Genomic DNA, 18,942 nt, shown 5'->3' with positions numbered 1-18,942 from the left:
TCCTGGGTGCCCCCCAGTCCTGGATGCCCCCCCCCCCCCAGGATGACCCCCAGTCCTGGGTGCCCCCCAGTCCTGAGTGCCCCCCTCACACCTGGATGCCCCCCAATCCTGGGTGCCCCCCAGTGCTGGGTGCCCACCCCGCAGGATGCCCCCCAGTCCTGGGTGCCCCCCTCACACCTGGGTGCCCCCCAATCCTGGATGCCCCCACCCCGGGTGCCCCCCATACGCCCCACGCCGGCCGGGCCCCGCCACGCCCCCCCGACTCGCTTTCCCATCATGCCCCGCTCCGGCGCGCCCCGCGCGGCCGCGGCCGCCCCCCGCAAGGCACGCCGGGACATGTAGTCTGCAGCCGCGCCGCCCGGAGGGGCGCGCCGGGGCGGGGCCCGCTTTGACGGACGCGTCGCCGAGCCTATGGGAGCGGCGGCGCCCGGGCGGGGGGCGGGCCCTGCCGCCGCCTCTCCCTCGGCCCGAGCGGGCGCTGCGCGGCGGCGCCAGGCGGAGGCTGCGGCCGTGGTGGCGGCGGCGCGGCGCGGCCCGGCCCCGGGCGCCCCGGCCCTGAGGTGGGTGAGCGCGGCCCGGCCCGGCGCGGCGCGGGGAAGCGGCGGGGCCCGGCGGGGCGGCGGCGCATTGTGCGGGCGGGCGCGGGGGCTTTGTCAGCGGCGGGGGGCGCTGAGGAGCCGGCGGGGCCGGGCCGTTTTCTTCCTCCTCCTCCTCCTCCTCCTCCTCCCGCCGCAGGTCCCCAGCGCGTCCCCCGGCGGAAGATGCGAGGCGAGGCGGCGGGCCGGCTGTGAGCTGCGGCGGAGGGGAGAGGCCCGGCGGGGTCCCCGGAGCGGGGCCGGAGCCCCGCCGCTCTCAGGCCGGCGGGCGGCGGAGGATGCGGCCTGGGCCTCCTGGCCGATGAGAGGGAGGATGGGAACCCAGGGCAGCCCGGTGAAGAGCTACGATTACCTCCTCAAGTTCCTGCTGGTGGGGGACAGCGACGTGGGGAAGGGGGAGATCCTGGAGAGCCTGCAGGACGGGGCCTCCGAGTCCCCCTACGCCTACAGCAACGGTGAGCGGCCGGGGGCGGGAGCCGGCGGGGCTGGGGCGGGCGGCGGGGCCCCGGGCCGGGGGTCCCTGCCCCTGGCGGGGGGAGCGGTCGTTTGGCTTCTTCTCCTTTGGGGTTTTTAATTAACTGGAAGCGGAGCGCGGTTTATCAAGGGTCACGCCGCTGGCAGCGGCAAGGCCACGGCCGTTCCTTCAAATCCTAAAGATCCGCAGGAGAATTGGGCCAGGGAGACGGCAGAGGGGTCGGCGTCTGACGCAACCCCTGGATGCGCGCATCCCGCGGCGCAGCTGGACGCTGGACGCTGGCACCCCGCTCCAGGAGCCGAGCTGGGTCCCCATGGCCGCCGCAGGGGTTAAGGCAAGGACCGAGCTGTACCCGGAGGAAGCGGGTCTGTAACAAAAGAACAGGAGCCTGATTTCCAGGCCAGGGCTGCTCTCGCTTGGTAGCTGGCTACCGGGAGCGCAGCTTGGTTGGTCCGCCTCCTGCAAACATCGAGGTTTCTAATGGAGCCCATGACAGACCATTAACTACGGTGTCACAAGACCGTAATTAAGAGGCAAGGAGTGGTGCTGTGCTATTTCCTGCGTCCCCTCGCTGCAGTTAAAGCCTAACACGGCCTGGCAGGGTGCAGGTCCTGGGGTGGTTTTCAATCTGTCACCCTCCCCCCCAGCCTCCGTGCAAAATAAGGTCCCCAAGGGCTCGACAGAAGCAATCCAGTGCAGACCCTGCATCATCGCCGCAGCCAGCCCCAGGGCTGGAGCAGGTGGTGCTCAGTTTTGCCTGCAAGCAGGAGTCTGAGGGCATCGGGTGCTTCTTGATGCTCTGTGTTGAGGCTGGCTGAATTTAGAGCGTAAAGGAGCGGCGTGGCTCAGCTCCTGACTGCGTTCTCGCTCCTTGGAGCTACTACCAGCTTCCTAGGAGCTGATGCAAGCACGCACCTGCTCCGCAGAGATTTACGGGGAGGTGGTGACTCAGAAGCCGGGATGCTTGTGAAATGAGAGCAGCAAATTCTGGAACTAGAAGGTTGTGGTATCATTCATCTCCTTGGGTGTCTGAGCTGGTGCGGTTTGCCTGCGAGGAGATGCTTGGTGCTTTTAAGCTTCCCTGAAGAGAGTTTGTGTCTCTGAAGAACCTGCCTCACCTGGGAGCGTGGAGCTGCTCCTTGGGGTTAGCGTTTACGGAGCAGAAAGGGATGGAGAGTGTAATGGGGTAGTTGTTTTAGGTGAAGTGTTAAAGTTGGAGTTGTCTTCTGATAGAAATGGATTTGACCGCTGTTCTGAAGCAGGCGATGCAGGAGTAATAGATTGCACAGTGAGTGTGCGGTGGGTGCTTTGGTACATACATAAAAGCCAGGGAACGGTGACTTCGGCTGTCGCTATAAAAGCTTTGTCTCTGTACCCGCTATTTCGTAACAACAAAATACCACCATCTTTTCTCTAGGAAAAGAAGTCTCGGTGAACTAATATTGTCAGAACCTTCCTTCATCTTCCATGGGCAGTGGAACCCGTTCCTAATTAGAGAATTAGGTCACATACTGTTTTTTCGCATTAATATATGCTCTGATAGTCTCTGCTTCTGTTGCTTCTGCGAAGCTACGCGCCTTTTGGATGATCAGATGGAGTGGCTTTGAGAGCCGAGTCCATTTGTTACTGCCGGTATTCCTGACAGCCTTGGCAATCCAGCTCCCTCCGCCCCGGCGCGGGTGGGACGTGCGTACGGACAGGGCACGCTTCTCCGCCGGCGTGCGTTCGCTCTGCCCTGACGGAGACCGTCCCCTGACGTGAAGGCACTTAGATTTTGTGGACAGCTAGTGCCTGGCCTCCTCTTTGACACGTGCCTAATGCTGTCCCAAAACTGCAACGGTGGGATGTTACGCAGAGGCTCTTTTTGTAAATCTTTTACTTTTAAGTGCGTCATCCTCCTCCTCGTCCCCTCCCAGACCCCACATCCCGATTTGAAACAAGTATCGTATCACCTACTTGTTTGATCTGTCCAGAAACCAGAACTTGCCATTACGGGTGTGAAATGGAGTGTGCTTTAGGTTGATCTCGTGCTTGGGACATCTCACATCGCGCTCAGATCCCTGACCTCTGGTGGGGAGGGGTGAAGCCGTTGTGCCCTCTCTGTCTCGTTGGGGTCTGCTGCTTTTACTGTGTTGGCCAATGTTTTGACCCAGGTTTTTCAAAATGCGGTGTGAAATGGATTGTCCTTTCAGCTCTGGGAAGGCACACCTTTAAAAGTGACGCTGTGTAAATGAAGCGCTGTGTTTTTGCTGCTGCTCAGCTGCCGTCCACCTGGCCTCCTGAAGAGGGTTTGAGGGGTGCCTCTCTCCTCGGTGAGCGGCTGGGTGTCGGAAGAGCAGGCAGCCAAGAGATAGCCCTTCTTCTGTCAGCGCTGCTTTTGAGAGCAGTACGCAGCGGGCATCCTCTGCTTGCGTGCGTCGGGTTTCTGAAAGCCTTGTGCGCCGTACGAGCTGCGTCTTTCTTAAAGCATCGTCGTCGCTTCTGTCCATCCTTCAGGAGCCCTGAGCCAAAGCATCGCTTCTCAACTTAGTCCTATAGCTTTGCGCCTCATACTAAATCAGGCACGTCTTAAATTAAACACTGGAGTTCCTATCGTGTAGAGCAAGACCTTAGCAATGTCCTTTTTTTAAATTGCTGTTAGAAATTAATCTGGTCCGTGTAAGTAGAGGTGGTTGTTACTCTCTGGATGCTGATAGCCTTTGCAGTAAGAGGCGTGAGTGATGCCCCTGACCATTGCTGTGCCCGAGCTGCAAGGGCACTGGATACAGAACTTCTGGTGACTTAAAAACAGCGTTCTGAGGAGGGATTTGAGGTCCAGTTGTCACCTCTGTGTGTGTTAGTAGGTTCATGCTGAAGCTACCGAGCGTATCCGTCTCCGGGAGCATCAGGGCAAGCACTCCCTGCGCAGAGCAGGATCTGCCCCCGGCAGCGTTGTTCATGTTGTGTGGCTGGATATTGTCACCTCCCATCCCCAGGAGGGTTTGTAACCGAGGGGGACTTGTACTTTTTCGTGGCCAGCCACAAAAGGCCCTGAATTAAGCCATCTTACTAGTATTTTGGTGAAAATGTGGGCTTTTGGGAGAACATTATGGTTCTTTCTTCTGGGCTTCCAGTGTTGTCTTCCTTCCCAGCTTTCACCCACCCCACTCCCCAAGTCTGCAGTTGTGGAGGCAGGGTGCCATTCTCGGAGCCCCACCGCTGCTCTTGACAGCCGGGGGACCTCACCCGGGAACCAGAAATCCTGCCTTTCCCCCGACTGCCCTCTCCTCTCGGCCCTCACTCCTTCTCCCGAGGAACGGGGGAGGGCTGCTCTGGCCCCTGCGCTGCGAGCCGCGGTGTTACGGCTGACTCGAAGCAAAACCGTGTGCTTTACAGATATGAGTCAGCTACACGGATCACTTTTCACTTTGGTGCTTAAGTTACCCACTCGAGGGCTGCCCTTATCCTTCCCCAAGTACCGAAGCAGGACAGAAACGTCTCTGGTCGCAGGGTGGTTTTGGACAACGAGATGCGGTGGAGCTGCGTGTGAACGCAGGGGCGGCGTGTGTCCTGCAAAGGCCAGACAAGGCTATTCCTCACCTGAAGGACCCATGGCTTTGTCACTACTGTGTCATACATCCACCCTGGAATATCTAGTTATTCATGTGCTTGTGCTGAAGTGATCTTGCCTAGCTGGTTTGTTGGCTTGCGTGAGAAGCCAGCCCTGCTCGGGCGGCATCGACACCGGGTGAGTCGGGGAGGGCTCCCTGCACGGGAGCGCTCGGCAGACGCGAGGGCCATCGCTGCCGTATGAGACGGTGCCCCGCGTGCGCCAGAAACGGGGCCGTGGTCTCACCACGCAGACGTGAATGCGACGTGCTCCATCCTCACGTGATGGAGGGCTTTTTCTGCGGCAGAGCCTTCCCCCTCACCTGCTGCTGTTCCCATAGGAAGGGAGAAATGTGTGTTAGGGAAAGAGTGGAGTGTGTTTGTGAGCAGATGGCTTTGATTGGAAGGGGGATGGATTTTTATTTTTATTTTTTTCCCTGTCCTCAGCTTGAGTTAAGAAAGTGATGAGAAGGAAGCCTTATGTCCGCGCTCTGATCTCCTTTCAGAGAGCACGTGAAAGCTAACTGAAAGCCTCGCCGTACCGCAGGGATGGCGCGGTGACCGCCCCTCCTGCGGCGAGCCCCGGTGCCTTGTCCCTTACCTGGGGCTTGGTGCCTTTATTGGAGCACCATCCTTAGGTGCTCCGTTACCCCGCGGCTATCCAAAGACCCAAGGAAACGTTACAAAAAAGGCACCTTAAGTGCTCAATTGCAATAGCTACCGACAGGCTTTATGGTTCAGATGAAAACTGGATCTTTCCCAAGAGCTCTTCCCCCGTAGCAGAAGCGCAAGGAATTCAGCGGCGAGCCCGCCACAGCTCGGTGTCTGTGCAAGGAGCAGGGTCTAGGGCAGCGTAGCTTCGCGCCCGTTCCCTGGCCGGGCAGGCAGGGAGAGGCAGTGTTAAGGAAGAGCGGCTGGAGCCCCTGCTCAGCCCTAGGAGGTGCTCAGGGCCCTCCCAGCCGGGGCTGTTTGCCCGGGGACCTCACACTGCTGGTTGGTTGTTTGAGTGACCCACGTCTTTGGACGTCTTTTTCCCTCTGGTTGTTTTTCTGCAGCTGTCTAAATTCGGAGGTCCCTAAGCTGTCCCTTTCAAGTCTTTCTCTACAGCAATTACTCTCTCGGTATGTCCTCAGTCACCAGCGTGTATCCAGAAACATCACCTGTAAAACTGCTCTGCTTGGCTTCATAGCAGTCTTCAGGTTAGTCACTTGCCAACCGGGAGATCGTCTGTGCCACAACCAGTGTACGTGGGGATGGAGGAAAGGGGACGCCTTGTCTCGTCTCCCTCGCTGCCGAGGAGGGCGTGCGAGGGGATGCTTCTCGATGCTTCTGCTCCTTGCCTGTCGAGTTTCCAAGACTGGTCGGGGAGGTGGTCTCTTGCTTCTCATCCGCAGCCTCTGTGTTTGCTGCTGTGCTTGGCTGGAGGCCCTGCCGCCCTGCTGCAGAGTTTGCCATCGCTGCTTCGCTTCTCCCAAGCCTTAACGAAGCGTGAGGCCAAGCAGTTCTGCTTTAAACTTCTGCAGCTTCTGTAAGGACAGGACCTCTGTAAATACCTGACAGCATCTAACCTTCCCTTCTTGAGCGTACAAGAAACAGTTGCTGGGTGTACCTGTGTTCGGCAAAACCTCGGGGGGAGCAGCACCGATGCGGTGGCACCTTCTGGGCATAGACGCGAGAGCTAGATACATTGAGCACAGCCTTGAGATTGCAGCTGAGTGCTCATCCCGGCGTTGCTGCAGTGTGTCAGGGCTCTCCTTGGCGTCAGCGCGGAGGGGAACATTGATCCCGGTGCTGCTTTGCTGCTGCCTCCTCCTCCTCCTCGCCTGGCCACGTGCTGCCGGCTGCGTTCCTGCTGTCTGCCGGAGCAGCGTTGTCCCTGTCGGTGGTAGACACGAGCTGTCCGGCTGGGCCGGCCTGCTGTTTCAGCTGCTGCACGCCAGTGGAAACTGCTGTTTATTTTCTGGCATGACTGTATGAATTGGAATAATGCCTTATTTTGAGGTTTTAGCGCTCTGATGCGAGGGGAATCGAGGCAAAATGTTCTAAGTGCAGCCTTGCCATCGCGTCCCTGCAGTGGCTGCGGAATTGATCTGTGGGGAATGCTTCAGCTGGACGGCACCGGTCGTGCTGCTGGAAATGTCTTCCGATGGCTTGCAGAGTGGTGGTTGCAGCGGCTCCCCGTGTCTGCCAGCACTTGCATCAGTGTCCTTCAGGGATGTTCGCTTCCCTGTCATCAGGGACGCAGAACTGATCTCATCAGAGCAGGCTTTGGCTGAGGGACAGCTCCAGCATCTCTTGTTTCTCCATTGTTTATTACTTATCCTTTGTGTGAAAAATATTTCCAAACGTAGAGTGTTGAACCTCTGTCTCTGCTTGATGTGGGACTGACTAGCTGTGGCTTAACCTTAAAACCAAACAAAACCCAAAACAAAGCAAACAAACAAAAAAACCCCCATCCAAACAAAACCCAACCCCCAAACTGTGCGCCTCGCAGGTTTTGGTGTCTTCGGCTCCCTCTCAAGTCAGGATTAAGGATGCACAGCACCGTAGGAGGGTTGTTTCAGGAAGGTTGTGGTTTTGTTGTGTTTTTTGTAAAGCCGGGGAGTTATTCTGCCGAGTTCCGATGGCACCGGGCAGTTCTCGCCTCCTCTGATCGCCTGTATAAAGGCTTTGTTTTTACACGGCTGTTAATACGTTCCTGAGCCCTAAGTGCACAAAGGTGATATGAGCTGAGCAGTATAAATCTGAAATGGGTGGAATGTTTTTTATAACTGGGATTAAAAGTTTCTCTGTATTTTTTTATTTTTAAAAAGCGAGTAGGTTTTGCTCTGTCTGGATCCCGCGATGGCATTGCCCCCTTCTCTTGGTGGGGGTGGGTTTTGTTTGGTTGTTTCGGTATATAAGCCGCATAGGAAAGCCCATGGAAAATGTCTCCTCCTCCTCCGCCCCGTCTCCTTCAGCTTTTGTTTCCAGCTGTTCCCTGGCATGTTTTCCTCCGGTGGCCTCCCTCTCTCGGAAGAGCAGAGCATCTTTCCCTTGCACTCGCAAATAGCTACGCTGCAAGCTTAGGTTTTGGAGCTGAGGTTTTATAACCTTGCTTTTTATCTCGTTTTCTTTCCCTTTACCCCTCGCCTTCCTCTGGCAGCCCAGGCTCCGCACGGAACAAGCAGCGATACAGAAGCATTATGTCATACCGGTTTCTGTTTGATTGCAGGCAGAGGAGGAGGAAGGAAGCAAGCTCTGCTATGAAAATCTTCGGCTCCGTTTTCCTAAAGGCTTTGCTGTGAGTTGGGACTCACCTGCAAGGGAGATTTCCCCGGGGTGTAGAGGATCGTGGCTCAGGGCTAGGGCCCTCCGTCGAAGAGGTCTGTTTGTTTCTGCAGAAGTTGTAGTAATAGCAAGGCTGCAACATCGGCTCGGAGGCTGTTCCTATAGGGCTTCTGTTTGCTGAGAGCTTTTTTACATAGCCATAGCTTTTTAGATTTTCTTCCTCTTTTCTACCTCCTCTTTGTCTCATTTCCATCGCCCCATTGGGAAACCAGACACCATTATATCATTTTAAAACTTTGACACCTGTTCTCCTATAAATATAACCCCTGAAGTGATTAATGTCCTCCTGTATCCGCTGTGCCGTGCTGCAGCCGTTTCAATATCAGGCATTGAATTGGGACGAAAATCCTCGTGCTGTTGAAACACAATATTTGCTGTTTAAATCATCAGTGGCGAAGGAGGAGACAGGCAGAAGGGGACACTGAAAGGCTGTATTGAACTGGCAGTTTAATAGAAGGTGCTGTGCGTCTCTGGAATAATCTCCTTTTAAAGAAAATGCAGATTTTTTTTTTTTTAATTATTATTATTATTATTATTATTATTATTATTATTATTATTTCTTTTTAGAGATGCCATTTTAACTTATTTTCCAGCCCAGCTTCTGAGTTCTCTGGCCCATTTGGGGGTTTTATTGTACCACTTTCCTGTCTTTGCAAATGATCGCTCTCCGCACATACCCCCGTCACGTACACAGAAATTCCCCTGGCTTCTGTTTGCTTCTGTACCGGTTTTAGCAGCGACAGGCTGTAGTCCGTGTTGCCTGTGGTTCTGGAGGCCGAGTGGACAGGAGACCTATCTGGATGAAAGCAAACAAAAACCAAACAAACAAAAACCCTCAAAAAAACCCAAAAACCCCACCCAACGATTCTGCCTATCCTGTTTACTTAATCTGAAACTATCTCTTGTTGTCCCGAGAGCTGTTCTTTTCCTTAGGCTGAGAATCTGCTTAAATAACTTGATGGTAAAATCCCTACAAGACACAGTGCGTGGGTCTGTCCTACGGCACGAGGGGATGAAACTCTGTGGGGTTGATCTTACCGAACCTGAGCCTTATCTGTGCTGCTCGCCGTGCTGGCAAACGTGTGTTTACCGTGAAATGCCTCCTTAGGTTGAGACACGCTTGTGTTCTTGTAGGTGTCATCTGTATTACAAGGTTCAAAGTCAATGCATTTTTCTGTTTTTAAAAACGCAAAATGTTGGCTTTCTCCTGGTCGCAGCAAAAGTCGTGCTTCAGAGCTGCAGCCGGGGGGAGATCTCCGTCCTGCAACAGCCGTGGGTCAGGAGGAGGAGAGGACCTGGGAGGCTCCAATTTGGGCTGAGAGCGGAGGGTTTGAAAACACGATTTCGGGCTGTTGAGAGCCGCCGCTGCGACGCGGCACGCTTCGTGCGGGCGTGTAGAGGGGTGCGTGCTCTGCCAGCAGGACCGGCCGATCCTTTCAGGGCAGGGAGGGACTGTTGAGCGCACGCAGCGCTGTGTTGTAGGTCAGGTCCCTGGAGATTTGTTGTTAGCGCTGGAAACCGCACACCAAAACGTAAAACCAGTGTTAGCAACTGTCCTGATGCCTCCAGCATGGAGGAGTCCCTTTCTGGCATGGGGCTCGCGGTCACTGCTGCAAGACCAAATTCAGGAGCCGGTGAAATTCATGGTGAGTGGTCTCTCCGTAGCTGCTCCAGGAGTTCTGTAAGTACGTGTGCTCGGCAGGCATGTGGTGCTTAACCCATCTACGCCCAGCTGAAACGCTGTAGCCTTCTTTCTGGGCGTTCGGGTGTACAGCGTCGGTCTGGAGCCGGCTGCGTCATTGCTGGCCGCCTCTGTTGCGGTGTCGCAATGTGACCCTGTAAATGGCAAAACCTGGAGATGCCAACTGGCGTTGAGCAGCGGGGTGTGGATGGCAGGAGGGACCGCGGACGCGCGGCCTGCCGATTGGAAACGGCTGCTGCGTGCGTCCGGATCCCCGGGCAGGATCCCCGAGCAGGCGTGCAGCCGTACGTGTGAGCTCGGCACCCCGTGCGCGGTGGCGTGCACGGCAGCCCGGGGGCGATGCCGCCGGGCTCTGGTGCTGTAGAGCAGCATTTCCCGTGTATTAACGTGCACGGTGTTGAGAGGTGTCAATGTGGAAGGTGAACTGCCTCAGTATCCTGATATTGAAAGTATTTGGACAAATACTCGGATGTTTTTGTGTGTTGCGTTTTGGTTTTTTTTCTCTAAGCATATCTTGGTGTTTGTATGGTAATTCAGCAACAATGAAGATTGTTATGGTGCCCTCTGATTTTCTTCATAAGCTGTCTTTGTTTCTGAGTGCAGCTGTATAGTTTATATGGAGATCTGAACTGCAAAGCATGAAGAAACTCTTTTGTTTGTTGTCACTTCTGTGCATAAAATCACTCTTGATTTTCTTCTAAAGCACAAATCCACTTAACATCCCCAATTCGGGACTGACTTTCGACTGTTTCTGTGGCTTCCCGGGTGTCCGCTGAAATTGTTTGAGCTTTAGGAACAGATTTGCTTCTGGCTCCAAATGCCGTTTTCAGATGGAGTCGTCATCCTTAAACGCGCCCGGAACAGAGTTCCTCTGTGCGAGGACCTCGTAGCTGCTGAAGCGCTGCTGGGCTGCGGAGCGGGCAGCGGAGGAGTGAAGTCTTCTGCAAATCTGGGCTTCCTAGAGGTCTCCGAATAAGTGGTTTGCTTTTGGCTGGTTACAAAACCAAACGAGCAATTACTTGTCCGAGATGCCCACCTACGAGCCCTCAGCTGTAGATGAAGATGCCAGCAGTGTGCTCAGGTGGCCAAGAGGGCCAATGGCACCCTGGCTTGTGTCAGGAACGGTGTGGCCAGCAGGAGCAGGGAGGTGATGGTGCCCCTGTGCTGGGCACTGGTGAGGCCGCCCCTCGACTGCTGTGCTCAGCGCTGGGCCCCGCACCCCAAGGCGGCCATGGAGGGGCTGGAGCGTGGCCAGAGCAGGGCAGCGAGGCTGGGGCAGGGGCTGGAGCACAAGGCTGGGGAGGAGCGGCTGGGGGAGCTGGGGGGGCTCAGCCTGGAGAAGAGGAGGCTGAGGGGAGCCCTCCTCGCTCTCTGCAACGGCCTGAAAGGAGGCTGGAGCCGGGGGGGTCGGTCTCTGCTCCCCAGGAACAAGCGATGGGACGAGAGGGAACGGCCTCAAGCTGCGCCAGGGCAGGGTTGGGTTGGGTATTGGGGAAAACTTCTTCCCCCAAAGGGCTGTCAGGGCCTGGCCCAGGCTGCCCAGGGCAGGGGCTGAGTCCCCATCCCTGGGGGGATTTAAAAGCCGGGGAGATGTGGTGCTGAGGGACATGGGTTAGTGGTGGGCTTGGCAGTGCTGGGTTAACGGTTGGACTCGATGATCTTAAGGGTCTTTTCCAACCTTAACGATTCTGTGATTCTACGATTCTAAGATGCCTGGGAACAAACTCGGACCTGAGCAGCCTTTTTGTGAAAGGCTTCCAGCCTAAATCGAAAGCGCTCTGAGTTGGAATGAGGTGGATATAAATGGAAAACGGAGTATGTGTTTTGGAAGGAAATGCCCAGATTTGGGTAACTTCAGTAATTGAAAGGTGTTTGTTCTCTCTCTGTTCCTGGATGTGTCTCTGCACGAGGCGCTCGGCAGCTGGCTGGCTGTGCCGCGCAGAGCTGCCCCGTGCCGCAGCAGCTCCCTTGAGCCGGCAGGAGCTCGCGTGATGCGCTGGGCTCCGCTCGGGGATGTGGCTGCTGGCCGGGCGCGTGGGCCGGGCTCCTCGGCTCAAAACAGCTCAAACTCATCTGCTGCACAGTTAAATAGTGGGGAGCTCCTCGTTACCTCCCACCGAGTTGTGCGGCAGGAGTGGATTCTGTACTTGCTGCTGTGAGCAGGAGGTGGTGAAGGCTCGAGCAGATGGCTTACGTCTACCCCGTCCCCCGCCAGCACCGCGCGGGAGCGGCACTGGTCTCCTACGTGCCCGGTAAGACCCGGGACCTCTTGATCCTGTTCCCAAGGCGGCTGCTCAGCTACGACGCGGGACAGGAGCGCAATGGTAGAAGCAAATGCTTTCTGAGGCTCAGCTCCAGCTCTGCAGGCGCGAGCTGGGGGTGTTTCGCAGTGATGCTGTTCGGGAACTTTTATCGCCCTGCTTAAAGCAAAGACGTAATGCTGCCAAGGTGAAGGCTGACACCAAAAGACACGGACCTGGGGTGAATCCACCTTTGTTTCAAAGCCTATGTTTTGTTGACCCCTGTTGTTGATGGAGATAATTTGTTGTTTGTCTATCTAAAGAGCAGGTAATTGAATGCGTGACTCAAACTGGTGAGCTCATGTGTTGTTTGGAAGGGATTTTTTCTGTGGCTTACAGCTCTGAGCTGACTAGCTAAATTGCTGCTGTTAATGTGCTGTTGTACACACTTTTTAAGGTCGGATGACTTCAGCAGTTGTTATTTGAATAGCTTGAATTCACTTTTTTCGTCAGCTAGTGTTTATGTGCTCATACCACATTTTTTCTGAACGATTTAGTATCACAGATGATAGAGAAGATAGCTACTCTAAGTTAATAGTAGGAGCTGCAGCGGAAGGTAATGCCCCAGTAGTATTGTATACGTACAGGTGCTACTGCCTGCTTTTTAAATTACTCGAGTCGGAGGATCTCGATGCCTGCGTCTTCGGTGCACGCGTTACTCGGGTGCTGGCCCCAGCAGCTGCGGATTTTGGTGTTGCACTAACACGTTCAGTTGTTGCACACTGCAGTGCAAAACCCGTTTGCTTTGAACGTGCATTCAGCAGCTGGCAGCTCCTGGCCTGCTGTTGTTTCCATACCCATCTGCCTCGTTTGACAAGAAATGAAACGACAAGTCTTTCTGTATCGACTTTTGCCCACAAGCAAACAATTCTGATATGAGTCTTCAGTCCCGGCTGCCCTTTTACTCATAGGCATGAAAAACCCCCCAGAACCTGAAAACCCCCAAGATGCAGCATCTTGAGCTACACTCATCGTGCATCGTAGCTTCGTATTCTGCTTCTTGGAGCAACCTGGCTGCTGGACTCGGTGGCCGTAGGTTGACAGTTGGTTGAACATCTCGCGATAAATCCTTCTTAAACGAAAAGGTGCAGGATGTGGGATGCAATGAGAGGGAATGTGTGAACGTGGTGACGGGGGCTCTGTGTGTGTGGGGGGGTAATAACTGCTGTCGTCTTGTGGAATACAGTTGCTTGCAGGAAAATGAGTCCCAGGAGGCCAGTGCCCACTCTGGGATGAGCAAAGAGTCTCTGGAGAAGCTGGTGAGTTTGTACGGCGCTGCCTGCGTCGCAGGAACGTGCTGTGAAACTTCGGGAGTAGCTCTGTCCCTCTTGGCCTGACCTAGCTCCCGGTACACCCCCAGCGCCGGGCGCTGGAGAGGGATGCTGCCGGGAACGCGGCTTGCGGACAACACCCCGCAGGTGGGGGGTTGTTTCACCCTGAAATACCCTAGCGGGAGGGTCTCTGCTCAGGCGGTGTTGTGAGCTGCTGTGCCAGACAGAGGCCTGGCATCCTTGCTGTCCAAATTCCTGCTGTCAGCCCCGTGAGTGAGTGCGGTTTGGTTGTGGGGGTGGGGGTGGCCTGTGGGGTTTTGCCTTGGTTGTGGGGTGGGTTTTTTTGCGTGCCGAGGCCTGGAAGTGGGAATGATGCTCTTATTCTGGAGCTGGGCCGCTGTCGTGACCCAGCACAGACCTGGATTTACTACACTCATCTTTTGGCATCAATTTTGTGACCTCCCAGCACTTCTCTTCCCTCATTTGTTCTCTTTGGCTTGTTGGGGAGGACGGGACTGGCTGGATGTCGCTGCTTTTGCCGTTTCTCTGCGCTCAGCAGGGACGGAGGCATTCCCGCTAATTTGTTTTGGGGGAACCGGAGTGGCATACTGTCCCAGATGTCAGGTGCGGCACGGTGCTGCTGCCCTGTTGGAAATGATTATTGCTTTTCATCATTAACTTGTCCCTACGACAATGTTGGCCGTGGTCAATTTGCTGGCTGCTCTCCCCACGTGCATGGCGCGCCGCGGTCTCTCCGGCTTTCCGAAGGAGCCGGGCAGCCTCGCACGGTGCCTGCGCGCGCAGGGACAAGGCTTTCCATTTAAAACCGAGCTGTGAGAGTCATGGTTTAGAAAGGTCTAGTTAACATCTGCGATGCCCAGGGACTTGGTAGAATAAACAGTCGTCTTTGGACACTGCTCAGTTATTGCTGGCGTTTAGGATAAATTAATTTCTGCACTAATGGCTTAGGCTGAACTTACTGGTGCACAGAACCGCTCCAGTTACCAAGTCTGTTGTACAGTCACTGCACTGGTTTCTGCACAGATTAATGGCTTGGTTGGTTTTTCCTCGTTTAATCCAGCTGGAAGGTTTGCACAAACCCTTTGGAGGGAGAGGGAGGAACCTTTCAGCAGCTTGCGTTTTCTGCCCACAACTAAGACAGCTACTAGCTTACGTGATAAAAAACCCGCCTGCGTATCCCCAGAGGTGTGCCGAGGGACCGCAGCCGGCTGGGGAGCCCGAGCGATACCCAGCCAGGCTCTGCCAGCCCTGCAAGAGGGGCTCGGAGGAGGGGACACCCTGCCCAGGGCCGTCCCGGGGGGCCTGGCCCCGCTGCCCGTCAGCGGTTGTCCGGCCGGTAAGGGACTGCCAGGGAGGGGATGGGGCTGGTGTGTGTAGCTTACATCTGCCCAAAAATTCACAGTCGGTGACGGTGTTCTTGCTGGCATCCGCAGCGTTATCTGAACGGGAGATAAAGGTTTTAAACTAAATTCACCCGTCTCTGCTTAGCCACAGCTCTTGGAGTCCTTGCTGTGAAGCAGCTTTATTGGAGGCTCCTTCTTAACTTTTTCCTTTTGCAAAAGGGAAGGAGAAAATTATTTACATCCCATTGACCCGCTCTAAAGTATTTCTTGGTGTTTATCTACTTTTAAATGAATGTTTTCATTGCTGCAAGACCAGCTGCACGCTGGGTGATTACGGCTTCTGATCCTTCCTTGTGTATTAAGTAAGGATTTCCACGACACTTGGGTTACAAATTCATTGCAATTTGTCTGTAAAGTCTGCCATGCTGATTGGGAGGTATTCTCAGTGCTGCCCCGGGAGAAACAGGGTTTGCTTGATATTCTTGATGGCCTTTGCCTGTTTTATAATCACGGCAGGTCTTGAAATTTTTCAGTTATTGATTTGCCAGTTGCTCGCAGAGACCTACCTCACTTTCTCCTGAGGATCCTCTTAAACGCGATGCAGCACGACCAGCCCTTCATAGCTGGTTACTCGAGTTCGCCGTGATATCGCAGCAAGTTAAATATTTGGTGTGTATTCTCTATTTTTTATTCCAGCCCCACGCTCTCCCCTCCTCCCAGCAGTCGCTGGTCAGTGTGCCATTACACCTGCAAGTTTTTAAGGAGACCTTTTAAGAAGTCCTAGACCTTTTTCTGGACTCAGCAGAGCTGATGGCTTGTAGGAGAACAGAAGCATCTGGGGGTGCTTTGGGGGAAAATCCAGTATTTTCAGTTAGACCGTTGTGGCGTGGTGGCTTTGGCTGTACCAAGGTAAGTGGTTGAGTCTCCATCCCTGGAGGGATTTAAAGAACAGACAGACGTGGTGCTCGAGGACATGGTATAGATGGACTTGGCAGTGCTGGGTTAACGGTTGGACTCGATGATCTTAAGGGTCTTTTCCAACCTTGACGATTCTATGATTCTGTGATAAGGACAGTCACAAATGAAAGTCCGTCCCCGGGCTTGCTGGGTGAGGCGCTGCGGTCGCACGATGAGTGTTTCTGGTGGCTTGCAGCATTAAAATTTCCCAGTAGAGCAGAGCGTTTCTCTAGAGGTGCCAACGGATCAGGCCCGGCTCGCTCATCAGTCTTCCTCTGAGGACTCAACTGCCATCGTTATTAGGAGAGTTGCAGAACGGAGCCACTCTGCCTTAATTACATCTATAGATGAAAGAGCAATCTGCCAAAAAGCAGCATTAGTCAGATAGGTAACAAAAGTCCACTCAATTTGTCTTATTTTCTTATTTATATAATGCATTGAGTGAAGGATTGGCCTTGGCTCATCATCGTTGTGCACCTCAAGTTTTGACCTTATATATCACTTTGCCAATGGGTTGGTTGACTTCTTTTGAATTATAAATAAACTGAACCCAGTTTAATTTTATTTAAAAAAAAAAAAAAAAAAAGAAGAAAGCTGAGGTGGCGTTATACGGCGCGTGTCTGTAAGCTGGGGGAACCGATGGTATTTTTAATGAAGTTCAAATAACGTGCATTGGTTTTTGTTGTGGGTGCACTAACAGAAAGTGAGGTGGTGGATTCCGAGCTCCCACAAGCAGAAAACAGTCCATTTAAGAAGTGAGGTGGCAAAAGCATCTTTGGCCAGTCTGATTCACGCAAACTGTAAATGGCTTTCAGTGATAAGCAGTGTCTCTTGGAAGGAAAGCAAGCTTGTCTTAAAACTATCAGCCTCGCTTGAGTGCGTTGGGTTTTTTTTACTTATTTATTTATTTATCTCCTTTGGGAAGAGATTTTTGAGCCTCACCTGAAATGTCTTCTGCCCCAGATTTGTGAATAAATTATGTTCCTCTCAAAGACACCGCAGATGCAAACTGGAGATGTTGGTGCCAGCCGGCGGCAGCCTAGCCTTCGAGGAGGGTCGCAGGGAAGCCTGCTGGTGGCTTGCTTTAACGTAGGGCGAGTCCCGGCTGTGCCTCTCTGGTGTTTGTATGGGGGCAGGGAGGCTGGGGGCTGGGGGTTGGATCGTTAGAGCATCTCTGGAGGAGGACACTTGATTTGGACCAGTACCCTAAAACGCAGTATTGGCTCCGGCATCGCACTGAGAGCTGGGATCACGCTCGCCCCCGCACGAAGTGAGGATCGCCTTGGAAAGCTGAAGGAGGAAAAAGGCACGTGCTGCTCTTACTGCTGTCCGGTTTTGCTCAAATCCGCCTTTTTAAGGGGAGGCGACCCTTCTGGTTCCCTGCCCAGGCGTTAGGGCAGTCATCCTGAGAGGCTGCAACTGTGAAATTGCCTCCTTTTCCCTAAAACAAAGACCTACACAGAGCCGAGAAGCTGCTGTGCTTACAGCAGTAAATATTTATAGAGCCTTGTGCACTTGAGCTATTTAAAGCAATTTTCCTGAGATATGAATGTGTTTAAAGGGAGAGCCCATGCGTAGCGTGAAATGCGCATCTCCCTTGTCTTTCTACCTTTTCCGATGCAGCTTCCAGTTGCAGCTGTCTGCTTGCCTGCTGCCACCTCCGTTGCGTTTGGGGTGTGCTGCTGCTCGTGCAGGCGCCGTTCGGAGCTCGGCAGGGCGGAGGGCTGCCGTGCTCCGCGCTGGGAATTCCCAAGAGGAAGGGGGGACTGACAACGTAGTATCAAGTGCTGGAAGAAAATCGTCGTTTCTCTTGGAGGGGTTTTACTTTTCCTGGTCACATCAGGTGTAATCTTTCAGGTGAAAGTCTAAGTTTTAACTAAGCTGAGATGGGGTGTGGGTTTTTTTTCAGGTCATATTGATGCGAAGTGTGCTGTGCTCTGCATGAGTAATTTGGAAGAGGTCAGAGTTTCCTATGACACGTCCTGCCTATTCCCATGGGAAAATGGCTTGCTGTCTTAGGTTTTCCTTATACCAACTGGCAAAAGAAATAAAGGTTTGGAATTCCCTGGAGTCTTGCCCGGGAGCGTGAAACCCAGCTCTGCGGAGGGGAACTGAGCGTCTGACATCAGGCTGGGTGACAGCAGGTCGCCTCGCAGAGCGCCCTGCGCCAGGTCGGCTCGCTGCTTGAGAAGCGGGGTTGAGATGGCGTCAGCGTAAGTAGGAGTCTAAAGCAGGACTGGAAAAATAGCAGAGGAGTCGGCCTGAATGCAAAATTAGCGAGAACAGCCCAGACTTGTTTTCCAAGCCTCATTCATTCTGTTGCATCATGCTAGATATTGGTCAAGAAAGAGATGGGTTGATATAAAATAAGCTTTAAACAAGACTATTTTCTTTTCCCCCAGTGCTGCGTGCCCCGAGGGCCGGGCAGGGTTGCGGAGGCAGCTGCTGGCAGCGAGGTGGCTGGTTGCTGCTGCTGCCTGCGCCGCAGGAGCATCGCGTGGGGTTTGTAGCGGCGCATCCCTTCCGGGGGATCAAAGCACGTTCTGGTAGAGAATAAATGTCAGTCTCGAAATGAGCTGTACTTGGCTGCCAGCAGAGGTGCGCTCAGGTGGGGGAAACCCTGTCAACTACAGAAATTAAATTTTAAAAACTTCCCTTAACTTATTGGCGTCTGAGCTGCCTGAAGGGGAAAGGCAGAGGAGCAGCCCTGGTGCTGTCACGCTGCCAGCAGCCTCTGTGCAATGGTGGCATCTAGCGGCTGCTGTGGCCCTCTGTCCCCGGGTCCCTGGGACCAGGGGGAAGCCAAGGCTGAGCTTGAGCTGTAGGCTGGGCCTAGGAAAGCCAGCTGGGCTGCTTGGCTTCCTTGTCAGCTGTAAATGGGAGGGGTATGTGTTGGGCTACTGCTTGGGAAACTGCTGTGTGCTACTGGGAGTAAAACGGTGAGGTACCAGCTGTGAGGTGGCCGGTGCTGGTGTTAGCTGCTGTGGCGAGTCCTGTGATTTTAAGGGCCTCTGTGACTGATGCGAGTGTTCTGGCACCAGCGAGCCATGGCCGTCCTGCACAGCTACGGGAGAGCTGCGCTTGTGAGCTGCATCCTGCTACAAGTGTGGCCAGCAGGAGCAGGGAGGTGATGGTGCCCCTGCGCTGGGCACTGGTGAGGCCGCCCCTCGAATGCTGTGCTCAGCGCTGGGCCCCGCACCCCAAGGCGGCCATGGAGGGGCTGGAGCGTGGCCAGAGCAGGGCAGCGAGGCTGGGGCAGGGGCTGGAGCACAAGGCTGGGGAGGAGCGGCTGGGGGAGCTGGGGGGGCTCAGCCTGGAGAAGAGGAGGCTGAGGGGAGCCCTCCTCGCTCTCTGCAACG

General features: G+C 54.5%; 1 protein-coding gene across 1 annotated transcript in view; it reads left to right on the top strand.

Moving 5' to 3' along the window:
• The first annotated feature begins 441 nt into the window (after positions 1 to 441).
• RAB40C (RAB40C, member RAS oncogene family) overlaps positions 442 to 18,942 on the top strand; it is a 41,092-nt gene continuing 22,591 nt past the window's right edge. The window contains exons 1-2 of the mRNA XM_082311726.1: positions 442 to 560; positions 736 to 1,051. Coding sequence (XP_082167852.1) covers positions 898 to 1,051 — 154 coding nt within the window. The 5' untranslated portion in view covers positions 442 to 560; positions 736 to 897. The remainder of the gene's footprint in view (positions 561 to 735; positions 1,052 to 18,942) is intronic.

This window comes from Platalea leucorodia, assembly GCF_965183815.1.
Source record: "Platalea leucorodia genome assembly, chromosome: 5".
Lineage (NCBI taxonomy): Eukaryota > Metazoa > Chordata > Aves > Pelecaniformes > Threskiornithidae > Platalea > Platalea leucorodia.
Note: the sequence above shows the minus strand (reverse complement) of the source record. Positions and strands in the feature narration are given on the sequence as shown.